Source organism: Pseudonaja textilis, chromosome 1 (genome assembly GCF_049901715.1).
Source record: "Pseudonaja textilis isolate UNSWEBS1 chromosome 1, rPseTex1.2, whole genome shotgun sequence".
NCBI lineage: Eukaryota > Metazoa > Chordata > Lepidosauria > Squamata > Elapidae > Pseudonaja > Pseudonaja textilis.
Window position 1 is genome coordinate 221,806,120 of NC_141990.1, and position 25,597 is coordinate 221,831,716.

Here is a 25,597-nt window from a genome sequence, read left to right on the forward strand (position 1 = left end):
GGTGTAACGTTTGGCATTTTCCAAGCCAAATTTCTGAACAATTTAAGTTTATTTTTGGTCAGCTAACCATGCCTTCTTTTAGCGAGTTCCTTGGACTGGATGATGGGATTGTGGTTGGCCATTTTTTATGGCACATTATTCTATTTTTTGGTCTGCAGGATCTGTTTCCACAGCACCCACCTTCTGCTGTACAGCCAAGCGTGCGGCCATGATCAGCCCCAGAAGCAGCTCAGAAACACTGTTCCCCTTGAGGCTGCAAGTTTCCTTCCACATCTCTACTATCTGTTTCTGCACAGAACAGACCAATGGCTGCTATGCCAGACTATTATAAGCTTTTAGATATTCCTCGGGATGCTTCTGACAATGATATTAAAAAAGCGTAAGTCTTTTCTTTGAGTATTCTTCTCTCTAAGGAGCTTTATTCTGGAATGTAAACCAAGTTTCAAAGTTACAAAAAAAAAAAAGATCCCAAATCTCATTTTTTTTAAAAAAAAAACATGCACTGACATTTACGATTTTTATTCTGGTAATTAATGAATAAAGGATGTCAAATTATTAGTGATTATATCTACCTAAATAGATAGATACCCATTTAAATAAGTATTTATTTGGAGTTTTTATAATTGAGGCTTCAGAGCATCAGCATTTAGACTTATATAGTGCTTAACAGCCCTTTCTAAGCAGTTTATTGAGCCAGCATATAGCTCCCAACAATCTGGGAAATGGACTCCAGTAATTTGAGTCTGTCCTACCTTCAGAGAAAGAGTATTCTCCCTAAATCTAATAGCTTCTTTAGAGATGCTGGTTTACTATTGGTTATTGAGTTATGGATTTCTAATATTGTCTTCATTTTGCCTTTTGTAGGTACAGGAAAAAAGCCCTGCAGTGGCACCCAGATAAAAATCCAGAGAGGAAGAAATATGCTGAACAGAAGTTCAAAGAAGTTACAGAAGCTTATGAAGTGCTGTCAGATAGTAAGAAACTTCCTGGCTCTGTTTGCCCAATTTCTCTCCCTCTCCCTCTCTCTCTCCCAGGTTATATAATCAATATTTTAATGTGCATGACAGTGCTTCTTTTTTATATTATACTTAACTTCAGGTGAAAATTTATGTAATCTTTTTTTTATAATAAAGTACTGACATCCTAAACTGCAGTTATTACTGATAGAATTTCCCCTCTTTTTATTTTCAATACATTAAGCCTTCTAAATAATAAGAGTGTTCATGAGTTTCAGTTATATTATATAACTATTACTGCGTTGAAATCAGCATTGAATATATATCAGAGGCGCAACTCGCATCAATGCAGGTGTGTGGATGAGTCCTAAGTCAGCAATTTTGTGGACCAACACAGAATAGTAATTTACGTGGGAGGTAACCAAGTACATGACTTTCCTTTTTAGAGACCAAGAGGGAACGTTATGACTGCTATGGGGATGGACTCACAACAGGTGAGGAAAAGATTTTCTACTATCTAACTCATGTACCTTCCAAAACTTATTCGTCTCCCTAAATCAAACTTGTACCCAGAAAAAGGCCCCAAAACATTATCCATGCCTCTTTTCCTTCCTATGAAGCGGGTTTGAGGTGATACCCGGAGGACATAAATATAAGCATCTGTTTGAATTGTAATAATTACAACATTGTAAATATTGTAATATTTATTTGTCAATGCATATTTTATGAATCTTTCAATGTAGAGTACCTCCAGTGCTACCAGTTACAAATATTATGTAATTATTCTGCTATTCCTGCCCTTGCCAGGAAATTAAAAGAAAAGAATGACCAATGGGAGACAAATGAGAGGGCTCTAAGCAGTTATATTTGGCCGCAGTTATTTGGGAAGATGCTAAGAGGCACAAGATCATTTTTGTGATATTGGCAAAGGCATCATTTCATACTGCACAGAAGATGACAATGGAAAAACATTCCTATATTTTTCTAAGAAATCTATATGGACAGATAAGATGAAGCAATTGATAGTACAGTACTTGGATTATGGGATCCTTGAGTTAGATTACACTTAAACATGCAATTGAGGAAGAGCTAAAGAACTTTCAGAGTATTAATGGTGTTTATAATAGTCTTCAGGGTGTCTAATTGCTGATATAACCGCGTAAAGGCAGAATTACACTGGATACATGGAACATCAGAAGCATAAACATGGCAAGTTCAACATAGCAGAAGAAATGGATTGACTTCATTTTTATATCTTAGATGTCAATGAATGGGGTTGGAGTCTCACAGAAGACTATGCTATTTATTAATGAGAAGGCAAAAATAAAAAAGAAAGTTGTTTTTGTAAGTGAGAAGGATATAGAAAACATCGTACTTGGGTCAGTGTATTTGGTCAGTGACCAAATAGTAGCAATTGTACTTTGTGGACAAACCTTAATATGCTCCAGTTGTTGATGCAGAACTGGAGGCTGATGAGTTTTATGGTCAAGTGGAGAGTGGAACACCATTGGATTGTATGTCTAGGAAAAGAAAATAATTTTTCTTATTGATTTTCTTATGGCTCTCCATTGCTAAAGGTGGGACTTTCATGGGACTTTAACATGAGATCCATGTATCTTAATTATATAGCTATTCTCTGAGAATTACTGTATCCCATTTTTGCTTGTAGAAATTCCACACTGAGAGGAATTCAGGATATTAGTGATAAGTTGCATATAATATTATTTTCCCTTCAGTTCCTGAAGAAGAATTGAGATTCACTTTCCGCAGCCCTTGGGATGTTTTCCGAGAGATGTTTGGGACCTCAGACTCCTATTCTGGTAAACTGTCATCTTATTAGAAGTCTCTTACATGGTTTAAGATTCAAAATTTGTTACTCAGAGTTATTGTCTTAAAAGAACAGTTTTCAATCTGACAAAAATATTTCAAATTCTTCGCTGTAACTGCCTTCCTGGTCAACCAAGATTTTCCTAATCCCCGTCTTCTACTAACTATGTTATTTGAGGTTAGTGAGAATTATAATCCCAAATATCTGGACCACACCAATTCTCTCTTACGTGAAATCATTAATTCTGCATGAGATGATATCTAACTCTCTGTTCACTTTGAGCTTTCTCTCATTTGTACTTTGTAGTGGCATCTTAATGATTGGCAACTTCTGTTTTATCTTAACACTTTCTCTCTATTTTGTCTCCCCTCCATAAGAGAAAAGACCTTATCTCATCTGTTCTTTCCTTCTTAAAACCCTCACAGAACCATGGTGTGGAACCTCTCTTCATTCTGACTCTCTTTTTTGGAGATTTCCCTTGATTATCACTAGTAGATTTTTATAGCCAGATGACATTCACACAGGAAAGGTATCTGTACCTTAATAGGGTGGATGTAGAATGAATTGTATGAATTTTGCCTACTTGGAAAACGGTCATCAGGATAGTCCGCTCCTCTAGCAAAATTTTGCAGTTTCTAGGTATCCTCTTTGAATGTGGATTTGGAGGTGTAGAAGATTGGGCTTTAAAAATCAATGAAAATCCCACAGAACATTGATTACACTGCCATGAAATCATTGTTCTTTTGGAAATAAAAACAATTTTTTGATGAATATTTCCTATTTTTGCAATCCAAGAATTATCTGCTGTAAGTCTCAGATCAGAGAATATCCATACAAGGTGTCCCAAAGATACTTTTCCAGGAGTAACTGGACTTTCTTTTTTCTTTAAAAACATTTTGCTTCTCATCCAAGAAGCTTCTTCAGCTCTGAATGGATTGTGGGGAATGGAAGGATTTACGTATATTCTTGCAGACAGCTGGTCATTTGCATGTTACCGCTGAGGTCAGCTGAGTAATGCAAAATGATTGTGGAGACTTCTTGGCTGCAGGATATTTCCTGTCCTGTTTCCCTTCCCTATTGAAGACCCTGAGGACACAGATAAACTTCCAAGCGTCCTCAAGGACTCTCTAATGACCAGCTGTCTGCAAGAAATACAAATCCTTCCATTCCCCAACATCCAGTTAGAGCTAAAGAAGCTTCTTGTATGAGAAGCGGAACATCTTCAAAGAAAAAAGAAGGAAGTCCCGTTGCCTCCTGGAAAAAACACCTTTGGGACAACCAGGACCTGGATGACTGCGCATCTCCACAGACATGCATACAAGGTAATCTTTGACTTACAACCGTTCATTCAGCGACTGTTTTCAGCACTGAAAAAAGTGACATGATCAGCCCTTGCACATATGACCATTGTAGCATCTCCATAGTCATGTCTTAACAATTTGGGTGCTTTGCAACTGGCATGCATTTACAACAGTTGCAATATCCCAGAGTTATGTGACCACGATTTGCAACCTTCCCAGCTGGCCCTGACAAGCAAAGTCCATGAGGAAAGCTGGATTCACTTAAAGAGCACATGGTTAACAACTGTAGTGATTCACTTAGCAATTGTGAAATTCTGATATTAATTGGGATTATAAGCTGAGGTCTATCTGTATAGTTTTTTTATTCAGAGTCATGGGGAAGGAGATCTGGAGTAAGAGAAATGTAGTACCCTAAGATTATTCAGAACAAAAAATGGGAAGACCTTGCTGTTCCTTTCAGGTAGATTATCCACCCTCCTCTGCTTTTTCAGCCAACAAAGAAGAAGATGTTCCATGGTTCTTAAAAGGCCCTTTATTTTCCATCTCGATTTCAGAAGATTCAGGTAGGATGTGGCCAAACCTCTTGCATGGATTAACCACAGTACAGTACTTCAATTTATATAGTGTGCTAAGCCGTCTGCAGTGATTTATAGATCTTAAAAACTCGGTTTAAATATTATGGACATTCATCATCAATGAAACTCATTAAAGCTTAAGTAGAATATGAGACATCCATCTTGCCCTGGTGGATTTTATTAATCCAGCCTTCTCTAACACTTTCCTGTTGTAGGGATGACCCTGTTTTATTTCCATGAATGTATTGATGAGTAGGATAATAGAGTGTAAATAATTGTTTTCAATGATCTTGAAAACAATTTGGATATGTCCAGGCAGTACTGTGGTCATCAGGAATCAGATTGAAAGAGGTTTATCTGTGGAAAGATTTAAGTGCTTTACAATTACAAGGCTGCAGAAGTTACAGATTGGTGTTTACCATGCACAAGTGGTGCTTTGTAAAGTAGATTGTTTTGCTGTGGAAAACTTGCTACACACACACACATTTTGATTTTAAAAAAGTATATGCTTTCTTACAGGGATGTGTTTTAGAAACATGCAATATCCATTTTCCATTAATTAGCAAAGGCATCTTCTAGAGCAGTGGTTGCCAACCAGTGGGCCAGGGACCACTGGTGATCCATGAGAAAATTTTGGTGGTCTGCAGAGAAATGTCCCCCCGCCCAAAGCATTCCCCCAAAGTAATTAATCCAGGCTGAATGGGAACACAAGGCTGCGCCACCCACATGGCCCGTCCACCCACTGGCTCCCACCCTTTGGCCGAGTGCAAACCTTACCTTGAGTAGAGCCACATGAGCTGGAACTGGAAGGTAAGACCAACAGTGGGGAAGGGAAATCTGCCCTGGGGTAGCTTGCTGATGGTGGGAAAGTCAGTCCCGTATTCCAGAGCTGCAGTAGTCACAGAATTAACCCTTTGGTCATCCTGGAACAGCTTCTCCAGTCCATGGCAGGCCAGTGCACCTGGGTGGAGGAGCAGCTGCTCCGGGATGACCAAAGGGCCAGTCCTGTGACTACTGCAGCTCTGGAATATGGGACCGACTTTCCCACCAATGTCAGCAAGCCACCGACAGTCAAAATTCATATTAGTGGTCCAGGGGATTTAAAATTATGAGTTTGGTGGTCCCTGATGTCCAAAAGGTTGGCGATCTCTGTTCTAGAGCCCTCAAAGTCATTTTCTGTGGATGCTGCCTAGCAAGCCCAGAGTGCTGAGTGTACCTTGTAGATGTGCAGTTGTGTAGTTGCCTTACACAACTTTCTGTGACCAGACTTGGTGGGTTTCGGGCAATGGCAGAGCTTGCTTGGACTGAGTCCTTTTACAATACTGCTCTCCGAAAATGGCTACTCTTACATTTCAGGACAATTTACTTACTTACTTACAGTATCTATCTATCTGTCTATCTGTCTATCTATCTTCTATCTATCTATCTATCTATCTATCTATCTATCTATCTATCTATCTATCTATCTATCTATCATCACATTTAGTAACCACATCTCCCTCACAGAGGGACACTGGGCAGTGTACAAATAAAACGTTTTTTAAAAATGAATATAAAAAAATTCAAATAGAGGCAAATATGGTTAAAATTTGACACTAAATATTTATTAAAAGGTACTTTAAGGTGCTAATCAGCCCCATAACTGCCTGCCCTCTGTGAACACCAAGCAAGAAGGCAGAACCATGTTTTCAACCTTTCCAGAAGGTCAGGTGAATGGACCCTTCCTCACCTCTGGGGGAAGAAGGTGCTACAGGATGGGGCCAATGTCAGAGAAGATGTTCTTCCTGAATTCCATCACTTAAAATTCTTTAATTAATGGGGTTTGGAATATACCTTCCCTGCCTGACAGGGAAGGACAGGCTAATGTAATGGGATGAAGATGGTTCCATAGGTAGACTGGCCCAATGCTAGACAGGGCTTTAAATTTCATAACCAACACCTTGGATTGGACCTGGAAGCAAACTGGTATCAAATGCATCTCAAGCCGTAGAGGTGTTATATCCACCATTCTTTGGGTGTCCAAAATTTTTACTCGGCCTCATTTTGTATCAGTTTAAGCTTCTGGATAGTTTTCAAGGGCAGCTCAATGTAGAGTACAATGTAATAGTCCAAGTGGGAGATTATCAGAACATGAGTGACCAACCAGAACAGGAAATGCTTCTGAGATGTTCATAGGAGAGAAGGAGGAGGCAATAAGCAATGAGGACTGGGTCTGGCATAAAGGTCTTTTTACCAAGGAAGGAATGGGAAAGATTTTGAGCAAGCAACTACAGTAAAGGAGGAAAAGGATGGGCTTGGCCAGTGAAGGAGAGAGAAAAGGGAGACCAAACAAGAATATATTTGTGTCTCTACTCAAGAAGATGAGAAAGAAAGAAAAAAGAACAGCAGAATTTAGGCAGATTTAAATCTTAGATAAAAGCTAAAATATTATATATCAATCCAGAAGTAAAATAAAAACTAATGGTGTTTGATGATTGAAAATTGCTAAGTGACCAAAGTAAAATATCTCTGATTCACAGGGAGGGTTTTGTTTTGTTTTGAAATTAATACCTTTAGTATTAATGACTAATAACTAATCATTATAAATCTTAACTGCCTCCTACAAAAATATAATATTTATATGGTTTTAATGTTTTTGTTGTTCACTACCCAGTGTCATTCTACGAGAGAGACGGGCAGTCTCCCAATTTGATATATAAACAAATATACTTTTTATTTTCCTCATTTTTTACTCACTACATATTTTTTTAACCAATGCTTGTGAGGTATTCTGGCCTCTAGACTAATGAACCTGTCTTGATATGATTATTTGAGACCCCTGTTCTAGAACCCAAACTCTTCTTGTGCTGATAAGAGTCATAAGGGGAGTCCTTATGCTTCAGGAATGACTGAATGAAATGACGCTGGAAGAAATGTTAAGTAGAGAAATGTCAAAGCAGTATTACTTACTGTTTACATTCCCAGCAATTCATTTGTCACCTTCCTTTGCAGGTGTTTCAATAACGTTTGGTCCCAAAAGATCTTTATGTTTCTTCACTCTTGATCCTAAAGTCTTCAGTTTAAAAAACATCATCACCAGGAAAAGGTAGGAATTTTATCTCAGCAGTACAAAACCGTAATGCAGGGCAGCTGTGATGCCATGTGCTGGGAGGTAATGGGATGGTAAAGAGAGACTGTCTTAGTAAGTTAAACAAATATCCTAACAAAGATGAACACTGGGCAGGACTCCAATGTCTTGAATGAATTTCCAAATTAAGCCACGATTAAAAATATACATAGGCTCAAGTGCAAAAGACAAATTATTTCTGCATTACCCTACTAATGGTGAACTGCTTAAAAAGCCAAACAAAACCTCTTCCCAACATTCAGCACAAAATTAAAGTCCAAGGTTCTAGTTGTCCAGTTTTTTCTAACTCTTTGTGACACAATGGACATAATTTATCCTGGATTATCTGTCAGAAACTGCATCTCTGATATTTCATAAATAAAACTTAAGTTAATGTCATCTGTGAGATTATCTACCCTGTCTTTTGTCAGCATCCTTTTTTGTCTCCAGTTGTTTTGTAGTCTTGTTCAAACGTATTCATCTTTGTTAGCTGTATTAGGGCCAAAATATTTTGGTGTTAGCTTTGTTTTTAATACTCCTAGTGTGTAATTTGGCTTTACTTTATCTAGTACTGACTGATTTGTTCTTTCGACATCCAAGGTATTCTCAGCTATTTTCTCCAGCACTATAGTCCTACAGTCTCAATATTTTCTGTTAGGTGGTTCAACTTTCATGTCATTATATTAAAACCCAGAAAAGCATGGTTTTGAAAATATGTATCTTTGTAGTGTCCCTGCACTTTAATATTTTGTCCAGATTTATAGATTTTCTTCTAAGTAGCAGTCATCTTTTAATTCCATGGATACCATCTCTGTGAAATTTTAAGCCCATTACTACTTCATCTTCTTTGTTGGTATTGAAAGACGTTACCTGTTGACATAATCTATTTTTCTTAATATCGTTCAGAAAACAGATTTTATATTTTCATTACCTTCTTTAGAATGTTTTCATCAAACTAGTATCTGAAGTTTTGATGTTTCTCTCAGCAATTTCAATTCCAGTTTTTATTTCTCCTAGTTTAAATGATTTTCATGATATATTGTGCATAGAAGTAAACAAAAGATAAATACTTCAATAAACAGATGAAATTGTTCAATGTATTTATGTTTTAAAGGGTTGTCCACTATTCATTATGGGCTAGACTCTAGAGCATGAGTATCCAACATTTTGGCTTGCCTGGACTGCATTGAGTGAAGAGGAATTGTCTTGGGATGTATATAAAATATAAATATAGTTAATGTATATATTGTAAATCACATAATGTTAAAGATTTACTATTTTGTGGGGCCACATTACTAGTTGTCCAGGTCTGCATAGAGCCCTTTGGCTCAGGGTTGGACACCTCTGATCTAGACAATGAATGTGTAAATATTATCAAGTCTTTATTTCAATGAAATAAAAAAAATGACCAGAGGCCAAGGTGAATGAACATTTCTTAACAAATATGCCTAGAATTCAGGGGAATGGCATTTTGGGGCTCTTTGTAAAATTCTTTCAGTTAAAGTTTACTTTGAAACAGATTGTATACAAATGCAATAATGAATCAAATAGCACAGAGTAATTTTCAGTAGACCCCATATGAAACAGAATCAAATATGACCTTGTAATGTCCAGTACATTTTAATATCATTTTATTAAGGATTTTAATTACAATAGTAAAACTAAAGTAAACTAAAAGAAAGAGAAGACAAAGGAAAAAGGAAAGAGGAAACAAGAAAAAGATATAATAAAGAAAAAAGAAATATATAAAAAGTGACTTAATCATAAGTATATACAAATTAATAATATTTCATCCCCTACAACAGGGGTCCCCAAACTTGGCAACTTTAAGACTTGTGGACTCCAACTCTCAGAATTCCTCAGCCAGCTATGTTGAAGTCCACAAGTCTTAAAGTTGCCAAGTTTGGAGACCTCTGCCCTACAAGGTTAAACAGATACCATATCCTATTTTTTATCTGTAAGCAAATCCATAAACATCAAATTTCAATCTTGGCGTCAGAAAAAAGGACATAAAGTTGCCAGAAAAGTCTTATTTTAACCTTGATCAAATAAATCACTTTATATTTCTTTCTTTTACTCCTAACAATCTTTAATTCAATCAAATAGTGTCATAGGATTTGATTTCTCTTCTTTATCTCATCATACAGAGTTCTTCAAGCCTTTAACAAGCCTCTTTTGTAGATCCAACAAGAAAATATATTCCAAGTCATTTTGTTGGTTTATCATTTGAATTTCCCTTTTAATTTTTAAAACTTCAGCCAGTTTCTTTTGTGAATTCAATAAAGCATCTTTTCCAAATCATTGGAATATTGGCTTGCCACCTGACATTCTACTATTGGTACTTTCTTCTCAGATAAAATTTGTTTTCCTGTCTTCATTAACATCTTTTAGACTCAGTCTATCCATAAAGGCAGACATAATTACAAACAGTATTGATATTGTAATTACTAATTTCTGGGTCCATTCTTCAAAGATGTCTTTTAATATTTTGATGTTATAAGATTTTGTGTCATTTTGGTAGCCCCGATATTAATCAACATCAAGAACAGGCTTGTACATTTTCCCCCTCTGCTTGCAACCTTTAGTTCCCTCTAGTGTCCAATTTCTAAAACAATCACTTAAAGTTTGTTGGAACTTATAATAGCCAGGATAAAGTCTGTTTTCCATTAGAAACTGTTTATTTTTTATTGTTAGTTCCAAAATCTGATAGTAATAAAAACAATATTCTGAATTTACCTGGACCTTTTATCCTGATAATAACTTCTATTGATCAAAATCTTATTTAGCTTTATGCTCTTTATTTCAAATTCTTTCCTAAGCTTACAAAAATCTTTTTTTATTGAGAGTTGAAGATAAATTCACCTGACAAAGACATTTCAGACTTGTCATTTTGAAGATCTCTAATACCATTAAAATGGTTAACAGGCAATTTCTGAAAGTGATTAAAAAGTGAGATTTGGAAATATAGTGTGCTTTAAAAGCCTCTGCCATGGTTGCAAGCAAGTTGGCTAATCCCATAATCTCCCAGCACTCAAACCCACAGGACACTGTTGTCTCTTGCTCTCTTATCCTGAGAGGTTCTAAGGAACTGATCTACTTACTAGTTCCTTGGTCTTTGCCACAGCCATCTTCAGCTCACCATATTTCCCCAAGAAGTGGTTTTCTTCGTACAGAAATATAGAACAACAGAGTAGTAAGGGACCTTGGAGGTCTTCTAGTCAAGCTCCTTGCCCAAGCAGGAGACCCTATACCATTCTGAACAAATAGCCACCCAATCTCTTCTTAAAAACATCCAATGCTGGAACAACTACAATTTCTGAAGACAAGCCATTCCACTCATTAATGTTCTCATGGTCAGGAAATTTCTCTTAATTATAGGTTGGATCTTTCTTTGATAACTTTCCATCTATTACTTCTTGTCTTGTCCTTAAGTGCTTTGGAGAAAATGTTGTTTCCTCTTCTTTATGACAGCATCTCAGATATTGAAAGACTGATAACATGTTATCCACGGTCCTTTGTCAGAGTGTTTGCAGTGTGACTACCATTATGAGACAACCCATGAGCAAACCACAGCACACAGAGACGTAGACATTTAACAGTGGTTTATGTTGAGGTAATTCCCCGTTAGGAGAATGAGCGCATACAGGAAGACATATTTGAGAGTAGTGTTTGAATAATACACACACAGTACACAGATACACTGTACAGTAAATGTAGGTTTTTACTTCCAGACAGTTTAAGCGAAGTCCAAAATAGTCAGTCCAAAGTCATTCACAGGTAAAATCAGTCAGTTTTTCAATCCAGGGATAATCCAAATATCAAAGTCCAGTGTCAAAAAACAGTTCAGTATCAGACTTACATTGAATCCAGTAATATCAGTCAATTAGAAGAAATGGAGCAACGGCAATACTTTCCAACAGAAGGAAACAGATATACACACTCAGACACATTCTCTTCTGAGACTAAGACTAAAACAATCCAGGTTTCTGGCTCCATCTTATGGCTGTTTGAAAAACCACACCCAACTGCAGTTTTTGCAATCTCTTAAAGACATAGTACTAAAATGTTTATCCTGGTTTATATATTTCTAACCCAAATACCTGTTACGTGACTTATATTCCTAACAGTTTATATACAACAGTTATATACAGAAATATATGTGGTAGGCAAAATACCCTACAAGCAATCTTTCTTCTTCTTAATTCTACACAGAGACTTCTGCAATGAATACCAGACACAAGGAGAGAGGACATGCCCTCTTATGGCTGCCTTTATATAAACACCTCTTAAAGGGATAGAACTCATCCCCGGTCTTAAAGGGAAATACCCATGCTATTCTGATTCATTCTGTTAGTGTTTGGGGACGAACCCCCCAAAAACACAATGTGCAGCAGCAGTCAAGCCAGGCAGCCAAATGAGAGAAGAAGGGCCCTAGGGTTTACACACACTGATGACAAACACTGTTTGTAGTTTAAATAGTTGTTTAATCCAATTCGAGTTTAAACATTGTCAATCAGTCCATATGTCATTCACAAATATATCCATTCAGTAACTTAGTCCATGTACTAGTCAGTTCTATATCCTTATCTGCTTGTAAAGATATCTTCTCCTTTGATACCTTTCCTTTTGAAGACAACGCTGAGTATTCACAGGATATCAGCACATCAATGAAGTAGTCCTTTCGTTCAGGTATTCAAACAGTTGTAGCAAAACAGTAGCAAACAAACAGTAGCAAGCAGAAATCAAGCAGAGAGAGATTACGTTTCTCTTACTGCCTTTTATTGCCGTTTGTAACCGCACCCCTAATTAGTTAATTACAAGCAGTTTGGTGCTTAAAGCTACAAGTTACAAACACCTAAACCTTGGTTTATATATTTATTCACCCAAACTTAGTTGGTGTATCATTGTTATACCCAACATTCTCCCTTTTGGGTGATATAAATATATAATACCCTTACAATCTAAAACCATACTTTACACAACTCTCTTGGTGCTTAATGGCACCTTGGGCTTTAGTAAAGTTATCAGCTATATTGTCCTCCCACATACAGTACTCCAGCTGTATCATATTACTTTTTACAGATTGTCTAACGTTTAAGTACCTTAAATCTGTATGCTTGCTCCTAGTTTTTACTGCAATATTTGTGGCCATTTGAATTGCTGCCTGATTATCTTCATGTACAATTATAGGATAATTTACAGTTAATCCCATGTCATTCATCATCTGCTTATACATTATTAATTCAGTACATAATAACGACAAACAGGAGAATTCTGCTTCCATAGTGGACAAACTTATATGCTGTTGTCTTATTGACTTCCAACCTATTAATGTCTTACCCAGCATTATGGCTGTTCCCCGAAGTCGACTTTCTTGTGTCTCTTTCTGATGCAAAACTAGCATCTGCATAAGCACTCAGTATTAGATCACTTTTTGGTTCTAGATACAGTGCATGGTGTAATGTTCCTTTAAGATATCTTAAAATTCTTTTTAATGCTTTCCAATGACATTGAAGTGGATCATTATTATGTCGTGCCAGTTGATTAATACCATAAGCTATATCTGGCCTTGACCAATTGCTAATGTATGATAAGCTACCAATCAAAGATTGATATATTACTTTATCAAATTTTGGACTTTGAGCATCCATTTTGCAAATATCCTGACTCATTGGAGTCTTTGCAGTCTTACAAAGTTCCATCTTATAATCTATTAGCAATTTAGATATCTTATTCTCCTGAGATATCTTAAAACCTTTCTGTGTTTTCAGTATATTCAAACCTAGATATTTCTTTATCTCCCTAATTGCTTGATTTTTATTTTCTTAGCTAATGATGCTATTATTTTATTGGCTTCATCATTAGTTTCTGTAATCAAAGCAATATCATCTGTAAATAATAGTAATAATGATATTTTCCCATTTGTCTCCCTTTTAAATAGACATGGATCATTAAACCAGCTTTAAAACCTATATTGTTTAGTTCCTTTACAATATACTGGTTCCATTCATAGCCTGATTGTTTAAGACCATAGAGGCTCTTTTTTAACAACCAATAATCATTATTATTTTCACCTTTAAATCCAATAGGTTTTTTCATGTATACAGTATGTCTTAGTGGAGCGTGCAAGTAAGCAGTTTCTACATCTAGATGGTTGACTATATATTTCTTGCTTTGCCCACACTAAAGCTGCCCTTAATGTTGCTTGCTTTAAGGCTAGGTGCAAATACACTCATCATAGTCATTGGCATTTTGCTCTAAAACCTTGGGCTACTAATCGTGCCTTATGGATTATATTACCATCTTTTTCAGTTTTTATCTTAAAAATCCATTTGCAGCCAATGGGTTTTATATCAACAGGTAATCTCGCATTTTCATATACTTTCATATCCTTTAAGGATTTCAATTCCTATTCATTGCTGCATACCAACTTTCCTTATCTTTAGTAGGATACATTTTTATTTCATCTACAGTATATGGAACTTTATTAATCTGGCACACTGTGTTAGCCTGGTATCTATCAGGCGGTCTAGATATTCGTGTAGTTCTTCTGGGAATTACAGGGCTTGTATGAGGACTTTTTTTGAATTACTACCTGTTCCTGTTCCTCAGCTTGCTCAGCTATTGGTACTATTTCTTTCCTTTATGGGCTCTATCTCAGCCTGTATTTCTCTCTTTACTTTATTCTTAAAGTTACAGGGATAATTAATGGGATTTCTATAGGATTCAATAATTACTTCTTTATTGTTATCCTGTTCTAACTTATCCCATCCTACGTGCTTCTAGAAATTGGGCATTGGCACTACATAACACCTTAGATGTGCCTTTCTCCCAAAATCTATATGCCCTATGGTTTGCTTGGTAACCAACGAAGAATAATTGTTTAGCTCTGTGTTGCCCTTTACGCCTGAGTTGTGTAGGGATATGCACCCATGCTGGTGCACCAAATGTGTGCAGGTAACTCAGATCAGGCTTCCTGCCATGCCACATGGTGAATGGTATTTCACCAGTAGTTGTGTTAACAACGTTGTTCAATATGTTATCAGCACACATTGTGGCCTCCCCCACAAAGAATCAGGTAATCCAGAATCAGTTAACATTGTTCTAACCATTGCCTGTAGTGTTTGGCCTCTTCTCTCAATAAATGCGTTGTGTTGTGGTCTGTATGGTGCAGATTTCTTGTGCTCTATTCCAGCTACCTTTAATCTATTCTGAATTTGCTGTTAACAAATTCCACCATTATCTGTCACCAGGGTTATCAGTTGCCGCTTTAGTTTTTCTTTCTGCAAATTTTAACCAGTTGAAGAAATGTTGATATGTTTCAGTTTTGCTTTTCATTAGATAGCAAAACCCATATCTAGAATAATGGTCCATAATGCTCAGTATATATCGAGCACCCCCATACTGGGTTTCTTTGGACCTATAATGTCTGCAAATACTACTTCTAAAGGTTCTTTAGTTTTGAAACCATTTAGCCTATTTGCAGGCAATATTTTACTCTTATCTTCACAGCAGACATTACAACGCAAATATTTATCACAAGGTTTTAACCTTATTCCATCAGATAACTCTACTGTACGTTTTAGCATTTTAAAATTTACATGCCCCAAACGCCTATGCAATAAATGGATACATTCATTATGAGGCTTTATATTGTTAAATACAGTCTGTGCCTCCCTTTCTTACTATCATGTAATACATACAATGTTCCATTTAAAGCTGCAGTTACCCTTTTGTTATCTTTTTCAATTATGCAATTATTATCCTTAAATGTAATTACATAACCTAGTTTGTCTAATACCCTTACAGAAAGCAAGTTCACCTTTAACTGTGGTACATACAACATTTTTATATCCTGGTTTAAGCATGGACAGTATGCAATACCTTCTCCTTGGCCTTGAGGTTCCAGCCATTAGCAAGTGATATATGTTGAGAGCTTGTAGACATTTTTATAAATTTTTCTTATCTCTCGTGATGCAGTGGGATGCACCACTGTCCACCACCCATAAATCATTCTTCACATCACAGTTACTAAACATGGCTAGTTCAAAAGATTTCTTTGACTTTTTTACATTCTGGTTTTTTTCTTTTCTGCAGAATCTTGCCAAATGTCTCTGCCTCCACAATTAAAACACTTTTAATTGTGTATGCCGTCAAGATAAATTCTCTTCTTCCGGGTGCTTTAATTTATTTAGTTGGTTTCTTTCAAGCTTTGAAGATAATTTCTCTTCTTTATTAGGTTTATCTTCTCTCAGCTGGTCACATTCACACCTTCTTCTGGCTTCTTCTAATAGCCTGCCGGTAATCTCGGTTAATGATAAACTATCTTTTGGCAATACTTCTAAAGCAGTCACATAATCATCATAACTTTGATCTAATGAAGACAGTATGATGTATACTTGTTGCAACTCATTAAATATAAGCTCTTTTTCTTGTAATTCCTGAAAAATGCTCTTCATACAATTTAAATGAGTTAACATGTCTCCATTCTTCTGAAGATGTGTTCGAAATAGTTTGCGTGTAAGATATATATGAGCTCCTACACTGTCCCGAACATATATCTTCCTGAGGTTCTCCCAGCAGTTCACAGCGTTTTCCTCTCCACGGATATGGATAAGTTGCTGGTCAGAGAGAGACAGTCCTATGATGCATAAAGCCTGCTCATTCTTTCGCTTATAGTCTTGTATCTTTTTGTCATCCTCCTCAACATCAGGATCTAAGTTAGTCACATCTGGTGGGTTTGTTATTATGTCCCACAAACCTTCTCTTCGTAGAAGTAAACTACATTTCATTGACCATGAAACATAGTTTGTTCCATCTAGTCTGGATATCATGGACAGATTAGGCAAATTTACTTGTGCCATTGCTCTTCAGGTAAACAACTATTTAAAAATCAATGAAAAACAGTTTGTTTTTACAGTAATGTGCAACTCACACCAACTCTCACTGCTATATCATGGTTAGTTAGACTGTGCTCACTGGGCCCATAACCAATGTTAGTGTTTGGGGACGAACCCCCCAAAAACAGAATGTGCAGCAGCAGTCAAGCCAGGCAGCCAAATGAGAGAAGAAGGGCCCTAGGGTTTACACACACTGATGACAAACACTGTTTGTAGTTTAAATAGTTGTTTAATCCAATTCGAGTTTAAACATTGTCAATCAGTCCATATGTCATTCACAAATATATCCATTCAGTAACTTAGTCCATGTACTAGTCAGTTCTATATCCTTATCTGCTTGTAAAGATATCTTCTCCTTTGATACCTTTCCTTTTGAAGACAACGCTGAGTATTCACAGGATATCAGCACATCAATGAAGTAGTCCTTTCGTTCAGGTATTCAAACAGTTGTAGCAAAACAGTAGCAAACAAACAGTAGCAAGCAGAAATCAAGCAGAGAGAGATTACGTTTCTCTTACTGTCTTTTATTGCCGTTTGTAACCGCACCCCTAATTAGTTAATTACAAGCAGTTTGGTGCTTAAAGCTACAAGTTACAAACACCCAAACCTTGGTTTATATATTTATTCACCCAAACTTAGTTGGTGTATCATTGTTATACCCAACACATTCTTATTGCATCATCCTATATTGCATCAGCTTCACTGCTGGTTGGCTCTTAAATCCCAAGACCTTAATATCCTTCTCTTCATTTGAGTAGATACACCCAGTTTGCAGATATCGGTTTCTCACTACCTGGGTAATCCTTGATGTACTACCAGTTGCTAAGGCTGTTCAAAGTTATAATGGACTCTCCCCTAAAAAGTACTTATGACCCAGATTAAAATTTCAAATGGTAAGCAACACCCCCCTGTGTCATGTGATCATATTTTGGGCACTCAAGAAAGTGCCCCACTTTTACAACTGTTTGCAATGTCATGTGGTCACAGGAGTTCAGGCTGTGATTTACAATAATTTTGCATTTGTTTCCAGTTTCTGGCAAAGAATGGCCATTGCAGACAATGGTTGTTGTTTTTTTTTAGCAACTATAGACTTTGCTTAATGACCACTGCAAAAAAACACCCCACCATAAAATGCAATCACAACTCTTCTAGAGTAAAAGATCTGATTGATTTTAAAAACAAGCCATACCTACAGGAAGTAAGAAAAGAATTTCCATCAAAAGACTCATTTGGGTAGTGAGATGGGCAGCATATAAATTTAATGAACAAATAAATAAATAAATCATGTCTACTTGTCATCTATTGGTTAATACAACTGTTGATTTTCCAGCCCCCCCGAGAAAGATTCTGAACGAGTAGAAGGAAAAGAAGAGAGAGAACTAAAATCTGTTGAAGTTCCTGGTAAGGAGTTGTGATGTGGGAAGAGAACGATATACACAATTTTATTGGAAGTTGCAGAAGAAATATGGAAAAGTATGAGAGTTGAGCCTTTGCAACTTCTCAGACACTGATTCAGAGGTGGTATTCAGCGGGTTCTGATCAGTTCTGGAGAACCAGCAGCGGAAATTTTGAGTAATTCACAGAACCGGCAAATGCCCCTCTGACTGGCCCCACCCCCATCTATTCTCTGCCTCCTGAATCCCAGCTGATTGGCTGGGTCTTCTTTTGTTGCCCTGAACAGGAGAACAGAGCTGGAAAGCAGGTTAGCGGGGTGGGAAAGGGATTTTGCAGTAACCTTCCACTGCCATACCCACCAAGCCACACCATGCCCACCAAGCCACGCCCACAGTAGTAAAAATTTTTGAATCCCACCACTGCATTGATTGTATAAGTAGATCTCGACTTATATCAGTTTGTTTAGTCAGCGCTTAAAATTACAATGGCACTGAAAAAAGTGACTTATTACTGTTTTTCACACTTACGACTGTTGCAGCATCCCCCTGGTCGTATGATCAAAATTAAGATGCTTGGCAACTGACTCATGTTTATGACAGAGTGTCCCCGGGTCATGTAATTACCTTTTGTGACTTTCTGACAAGCAAAGTCAATGGGGGAGGCCAGATTAATTTGATAGCTGTGTTACCAATTTAAAAACCGTTGTGATTCGTTTAACAGCTATGGAAAGAAAGGTCATAAAATGAAACAGGAATTTGGAGCTCAATTGTGGCCATAAATTGAGGACTACCTGTGCTTTTATACTCTATATATATCAAATCTTGTTTCTGTAGTCAATACAGGTGGATTAGATATTCCATAAGCATTCCCTGAAAGAGTTAAAATTAATTTATCTATTGCCACTGAAAAGTCCATTGTTAAAAAATTCAAAAGATAATTTACCTGAATTAACAGAAAATATAGGCATCCCTTGTTTGGTATCAAACAAGAAACCTAGGGAAAACTTCAGAAGGAATTGTGTTTATTCTGTATTTTAAATTGAGTCATTGTAGGCTGGTTTTTTGTAATAACTGAGACGTATCAAAAGGGGAAAGCAAAGCTATGATGAGGGAACATTCTTGAGCTGGAGGGAAACTTTGCTCATGAACGGTTTGTGGCTCCCTGGTTGAGCAAGTACAGGTAATCCTCATTTATTGACCACAGTTGGGACCGACAACTTGGTTGCTAAGCAAAGCAGTCACTAAATGAAACTGTGGTTAAACGTATGATCAGCTAGTTTAAATAAGACAGGCAGAAACTATTAGTAAAACATGGTTACCCAGGCCCTAGCCAAATACAAACCGTCACCTTAAATTGCATTCAGAAACCTAGTGTCGATCAGCATCACTGGTAAAGCAGGGGTAAAACATGGCAGGACTACCAATGACCAATATGCACACATGCCAGTCTCATGTAGATCAAAATATAATCATTGAGAAATGACGAACAATCTGCTTTCAGTCTATCCAGTTAAGAATGCAGCTGGCACAATAACCACAACTGTGCAAAAGACCTGGCTGACTGCTCTCTATGCAGGAGTCGTGAGTCCAAGAGACTATCAAATTGCTTGCCTGCTCTTTGGAGAAGCACAATCTCATTAAGAGCTACTGATTGTACAGTCATGGAGTCAGTTGCTTCTGAATCCACCGTCATGTGTCTTGTTTGGATTGAGCCTGATTCCATATTCTTATGGCTTCCGGATACTCAGTCATGACTTCCACCACATTTCCCAGTGGATCCAGGGTAGAGATATATCATCACATATTAATGTCACTTCATCCTAAACTGGCGCATGCCATCTCCCAGCAATTTTGTGTCAGTATTCAACAACTGGTCCCCAAGAATAAAACGTGTTCTTGATAAAGGAAGGAATGAGTGATGCATGCTTTTCTTCCATCATGGAAGGGAAGTTAATGGATTTTACAGCAGTGGTCCCCAACCTTTCTGACTCCACAGACTGGCTGCAGGGTTGGGTTTGGGGATGGTTTCATATGCGCAGCCTAGATCCCATGCATGCCCAAAGCTTTTCATGGCTACCAACCACTTTGCGCAGTCCAGTTCCCAATTGACCGTGGACCGGTACTGGTCCACGAACCAGGGATTGGGAACCCCTGATTTACATGAAGGAGGAAAATTTGTTCCCCGCCTCTTTCTATCAGTGAGACCATTGGAAGTGCACAAATTAGCTGCTTTCGGTTTTGTTTTGTTTTTAACCCAATGACTTGTGTTTCTATGGTCACAGATGAAGAAGAAAGCAACAAGGTAAAAGCAGTGGACAAAGGAATACAGGCAGAGGCTGAGTCTGTCCCGGAATACAAGGAGGATTGTGAATCTGGGTTGGAGGCTAAGTCTGAGACTGCTGATGAAGAAGATGAGTCCCTAGATGAATATGAGTCCTATGAGAGATGGAACAGCCCCTGCAGGGGATATGAAGCTGGGAAGGAGGAGGAGGTGGAGGAGGAGGAGGAGGAAGAAGAAGAGGAGCCTTATGAATATCCTTCCTCTTCTCTATATGACTCTCAGTATGAATCTAGTCCCTGCACTGTTTATGGCATGAGTTCTTCAAGTACATCTCCCCAGTACTATGTAAAGAAATATGGGACACATTATACATATATCGCCTCTCCGATATATGAGCCCACAAAACCGTATGAACTCTATGATTCACAATATGGCTACGAATGGTCCCCTGCTGATGAGTCACACTATGAATATGAAGTCTCTCCTCCACCTGAGTCACAATATATATATGAAACTTCCTTGGGTCACAAGTCTCGATATACTTATGATGGCCATTCTCCATATGAATGGCACTATGGATATGAGACTCCTCCAATATACGAAACACAAGATGAGGGCAAAACTTCCCCAGAATATGAGTCACCCTATGAAGGTGATTGCTCTCCTACGTATGACTGGCCCACAGAGCAGAATGAGTCAGACACCAAAGATGCCTCAACTGAATATGAGATCCCCGCTAACTGGAACCAACTGCAGAAGAATTGCAAATCCCCTCTGGGGAACACTGGTTCAGACGAGAAGCCAGACCCTTCTTTTAGAAGTAATGATAATCCCCAAACACTGAAGGGATTATCGGACAGGTGTTGCCCAGTAGTTGAAAGCAAGTCCCCTCTGGGCCACAGTGAAGGTTCACCCAATTCAGTTAGAACCACTCCTCCAAATTCTCCAACAGTTTCATCTTCTGATGAGCAAGGCAACAACCCGCAGGACCACCCACCAAATGGAATAAGCAAACTGTCATCGGATAATACAGATGGGCTCCTCAGTGGCGTGAGGAAATTTTTGGACGGAACAAGGAAGCTCTTGTGTAGAGGGAACCATCTTCCAAAAGACCAATCCCCAGAGGGAGCCAAATGGATCAGCCAACTTCCAGACATAAACAGCTCGCCCCAGAGGGGGCTGCATGGTAGTGGAAGTTGTCTTCTGCATGGGAACAACCTGTTTTTAGACAAGCCCAGAAAGCTGAGAAGGCAGAGGAGCCCAGGCATGGGCCAAGGAATCCCACCACTTCTCTCAAGAAGGGGCTATTGGACGCGAGGGGGAATGACACCTCGTCTCCCAGATATTTCAGGCAGGGTCCCGGGCTCTGTAAATAGGATTCTGGGCAGGGGCAACTTCTCTCCCTTGACTCGCCATTCCAGTTCTTCCTATAACTCCTAAACTCAGGAGTCTGTTATAAACCTAGGAGATCTGGATAGATGCTTAATAAAGGGTGGAAGTAGAAGTCTTCCTTCCGGACCGCATTTACTGTAATTTCATAAATGACTAGGCTCAATAGAAATAAGGTAAGCCAGCAACCCTGGAAGTTTTGACCAAGTTACTTAGAGTAGTAAAAAAAAAAGTTGTATGATCTGTATATCTGTATGTATCTGTATTTGTAGTCAATATTGCATTTCAGATTCTGTGAGCAGATGCTGTTTGAGAAGCATTTCCAAACTGATTACAAGCATTTCCACACATCAGCAGTATGTGTGCGTGTGTGTGTGTGTGCGCGTGTGTGTGTGTCTTGTGGATCATTTCTGTTTGAATACTGCTTAGTTCAGAAACTGATATTGAATCAGAGGATCATAAGAAATTATTGGTACTATGAGCAAGCATTTCTCCACCTTTATTTGGACCAGAATTCCTAGAATCCCAAGTTGTAAAGATTACTACAGTAGAATGATAACCACTGACATCCATTGGTAATCTGCATTTTAAGATTGGGGTAAAAAGCAGCAATAAAAGCAACAAAGACTTTTGGGGGGAACCACAAGGGTTACAAGTTGAACTGTGTTCCCAAGTTAAGTGTTGTGTAGCTTGAGCACATGCATGTTTATGCAATAGAAAAAATACATAAATTCAAAAGAATTTACTTCAAGGTGAGTAAATTTCCATGACATAGAAACTTTTAAGTCTCACAGTTCTTAATAGGAGAAAATCAAAAACATCTTAACTTCTTCACCAAGATTAATGGGACATAAGAGTACTTTAATGTTACCAAATTATTTTTTATATGAAAGTCAAGATACTCAGCATTCAGTTTCAGAGAAATGTAGTTTGCAAATTGCATCCTGTTCTTCCTTGCCACCAGCATATTGATAGGAGATTCTCTATTCTTTCAGGAATGCTGTAATTTTCTGAATTTGCGCTTAGGAGCCACCGAAAATATATATATTTTTTTGTAATCAAGGCTTCAGGCCAGTTATCTGACTTTATTATCTTCATAAAAAACCACCACGATGGGCAGTGGGAGAGTGTGTTTGAATAGGTTTGTCTGAATTTTATTTTCAATCTGTTATTTTCTGAGCCATAATTAGTTGCCTGCTTAGGGCTTGATGCAGATTAAAGGGGAAAGGATGCATTATTTAATATTAAATAGTCATTTGACAGTAGAGGAGACATGTCTCAAAAGTTTTCCACATTTAAATCAAAGATCAAGAAAATCCATGTAACTTATCTCTAGAAGAAATCAGCTGATAGCAATCCCTCCCCTCATAAAAATTTCATTGTAAACAAATGCTTCAATAGTTTATTGAAAGAGCAATAGCACTTACACATGTATACCACTTCACACACTTTTACAGCTCTCTCTAAGCAGTTTACGGAGTCAGCATCTTGCTTCCAACAATCTGGGTCCTCATTTTATCGACCTCAAAAAGATGGAAGGCTGAGTCAACCTTGAACTGGCAAGATTCAAACTGCTCAACTGCTGGCAATCGGTAGTCAGCAGAATTAGCCTGCAATACTGCATTTTAACCACTGTGCCACCATGGCTCTTAGAAAACTCAATCCTATCATTTTCATATCTTTATATTATTTATATAGATTATATTAGAGTAGTGGGTTTTTTTGTTTTTTGTTTCTAAAACTTTTTCTCATAACTTTCTCACTTACCCACTCAATGCTTTTCCTCTTAATATACAGACATTTTGTTCGTTTTACTGTGCATGGAATTGTAGCACTTAATGGCTGATGGAATCAAGAGTTAAGGAGTCTAATTTTAATGTACATTTAAATAAGAGACTTATTTTAACAAACATTTATTTTAAACAAAGTAGGAAGGCCTAAATCAGTGGTTTCCGAAGTGGGCAGTACCGCCCCCTGGGGGGATGCCTTAGGGGGGCAACTGAGAGGCAAGGGGGCCAGCGGGGGGAGTACTAAGAGGCAGCAGGGGGACGCTGGAGGTGAGTGGCAGGGCACAATTCAGGGGTGAGAAAAACCCCCCACCGCCGCGGGATCATCCCATTGACTTGCACGCTCTGGTGCAAGGAGCTCCACCCCGAACGCAGCGTTGGGAAAGGAGAGCTCCCCTTTTCAAACATCCCACCGCCGCGGGCGTCGCCCCAAATGCAGCGTTGGGAAAGGAGAGCAAAACCGCTCCTTTTCAAACATCCCGCCACCGCCGTGTTCGGGGCAGCAGGGCAGCGCCCTGAACGCAGCGTTGGGAATAGTGGCTTTGCTCTCCTTTTCAAACATCCCGCCGCTGCCGCCCCTTTGAGCCCCTTGCACCGGAGGCACCTGCCCAAGCAAGTCCGAATGGAGCCGGTGCACGAAGTCAATGGGGTGAGCCTGAGAGAGGGAAAGAGAGAGAGAGAGAGAGAGAGAAAGAGAGAAGGAAGAAGAGAAAGAGAAAAGGGAAAGAAAGAAAAAGGGACAAAGAAAGAGGAGGGAAGGAAGGGAAAGAAAGAAAAAGAAATAAAGAAGGAGGGAGGGCCGGAGAAGAAAGATAATGAGATATCTATTCTAGTCCAATCACCTGCTCCAGCAGGGTTAGAAGGGAGTGTGTGTGTCCTTGTAATTTACCAATACATTTTGGTTTTGCCTTCTTCAGAATTGGCACTGTAATACATTGGGGAAAAGTAACTTTTTAGAGTGGAGATCTGGTCCAATGGATCCTGTTTAAAGCCTCAACAAAATGTGAGAGCTTCCTGATAGTCTTGGCCATGTTTCGTCCACAAAACTTTTAATAGAAGCCAAAGATGTTTCAATGTGCTGGCAAAGATGCTGGCAAAGATGTTTCAATGCAGAGAAGGGCATCTAAACTAGGCCTCATTTCAATCTGGATGCATCAGGTCTCTCTCTCTCCCTCCATCCCTCCATGCTCCCCTTTCTTTGTCCCTTTTTCTTTCTTTCCCTTTTTTCTTTCTTCCTTCTCTCTTTCTCTCTTTTCTCTCTCTCTTTCCCTCTCCCAGGTTCACCCCATTGATTTGGTGCACCGCTCCTCTCGGACTTGCTTGGGCAGGTCCCTCCAAGTGCCACAGGCTCATTGGGGTGGACCATTCGGGGCCAGCACCTAGAACGCGGCAGTGCCAGCAGGTTTGAAAAGTAGAGCAAAGCCAGAGGTCGGTAATTTTTGCTGCAAAGAATCACAAAAGCTTCTGGGTTGTGCACAAGAAGGGACACACATGTCAATGCAATTCAGCAACATAAATAAAGAAATACAAATAAAACAAATCAACAAGAATTGGCAAAGCATCTCTGATTAGATTTTATTCACTACTAGAATCTAATCAGAGATGCTTTGCCGATTCTAGTCCAATGACCTGCTCCAGCAGGGTTGGAAGGGAGTATGTTTATATGTGTATGCAAAACTCCAAAAACAGGTCAAGTAGTTCTGGGGAGGCCAGTCATAAATTAGAACACTTGCTAAGCAACCGGCCATTAAGTGAGGACCACTTGTATTTGGTTTGCCAGTCACCAAACCATGCTCACCCAGTCACGTGACCAGCAAGCCATGCCACCAGTCATGTGACCAGCAAGCCATGCCCACCCAATCACGTTACCAGCAAACCACACCCTCAAATTAGGCCTTGCCCACAGAAATTTGAATCCTGCCCCTGCGTGGGGGGCATTGAGGATGAGTTTGTAGCACCAAGGGGGTGGTGGACTGAAAGTTTGGGAACCACTGGCCTAAATATTTTGTCCAGGAGACTCCAGGTTTCAGTGTGGGATTGTTCCTAAGCTTTTTCACTTTCCTTCTATTTATAGCAAATA

At 38.5% G+C, this 25,597-nt stretch overlaps 1 protein-coding gene across 1 annotated transcript; it reads left to right on the forward strand.

Moving 5' to 3' along the window:
• The first annotated feature begins 305 nt into the window (after positions 1-305).
• Positions 306-21,928, forward strand: LOC113441083 (uncharacterized). Its single transcript, XM_087920632.1, has 9 exons — positions 306-379; positions 865-974; positions 1,403-1,450; positions 2,693-2,776; positions 4,577-4,648; positions 7,652-7,745; positions 17,997-18,067; positions 20,343-20,551; positions 20,585-21,928. Exons 1-9 carry the CDS (start codon positions 306-308, stop codon positions 21,779-21,781), a joined length of 1,959 nt encoding a protein of 652 aa, XP_087776758.1. The 3' UTR covers positions 21,782-21,928.
• Positions 21,929-25,597: the final 3,669 nt, after the last annotated feature.

What these genes read in the sequence shown, in the direction of transcription:
- LOC113441083 (XM_087920632.1), top strand. Translation starts at nt 306, where the DNA reads ATGGCTGCTATGCCAGACTATTATAAGCTTTTAGATATTCCTCGGGAT. An exon ending in GACAATGATATTAAAAAAGC is followed by an intron (nt 380 to 864) that starts GTAAGTCTTTTC and finishes TGCCTTTTGTAG; the next exon opens with GTACAGGAAAAAAGCCCTGC. An exon ending in AAAATCTGTTGAAGTTCCTG is followed by an intron (nt 18,068 to 20,342) that starts GTAAGGAGTTGT and finishes CTATGGTCACAG; the next exon opens with ATGAAGAAGAAAGCAACAAG.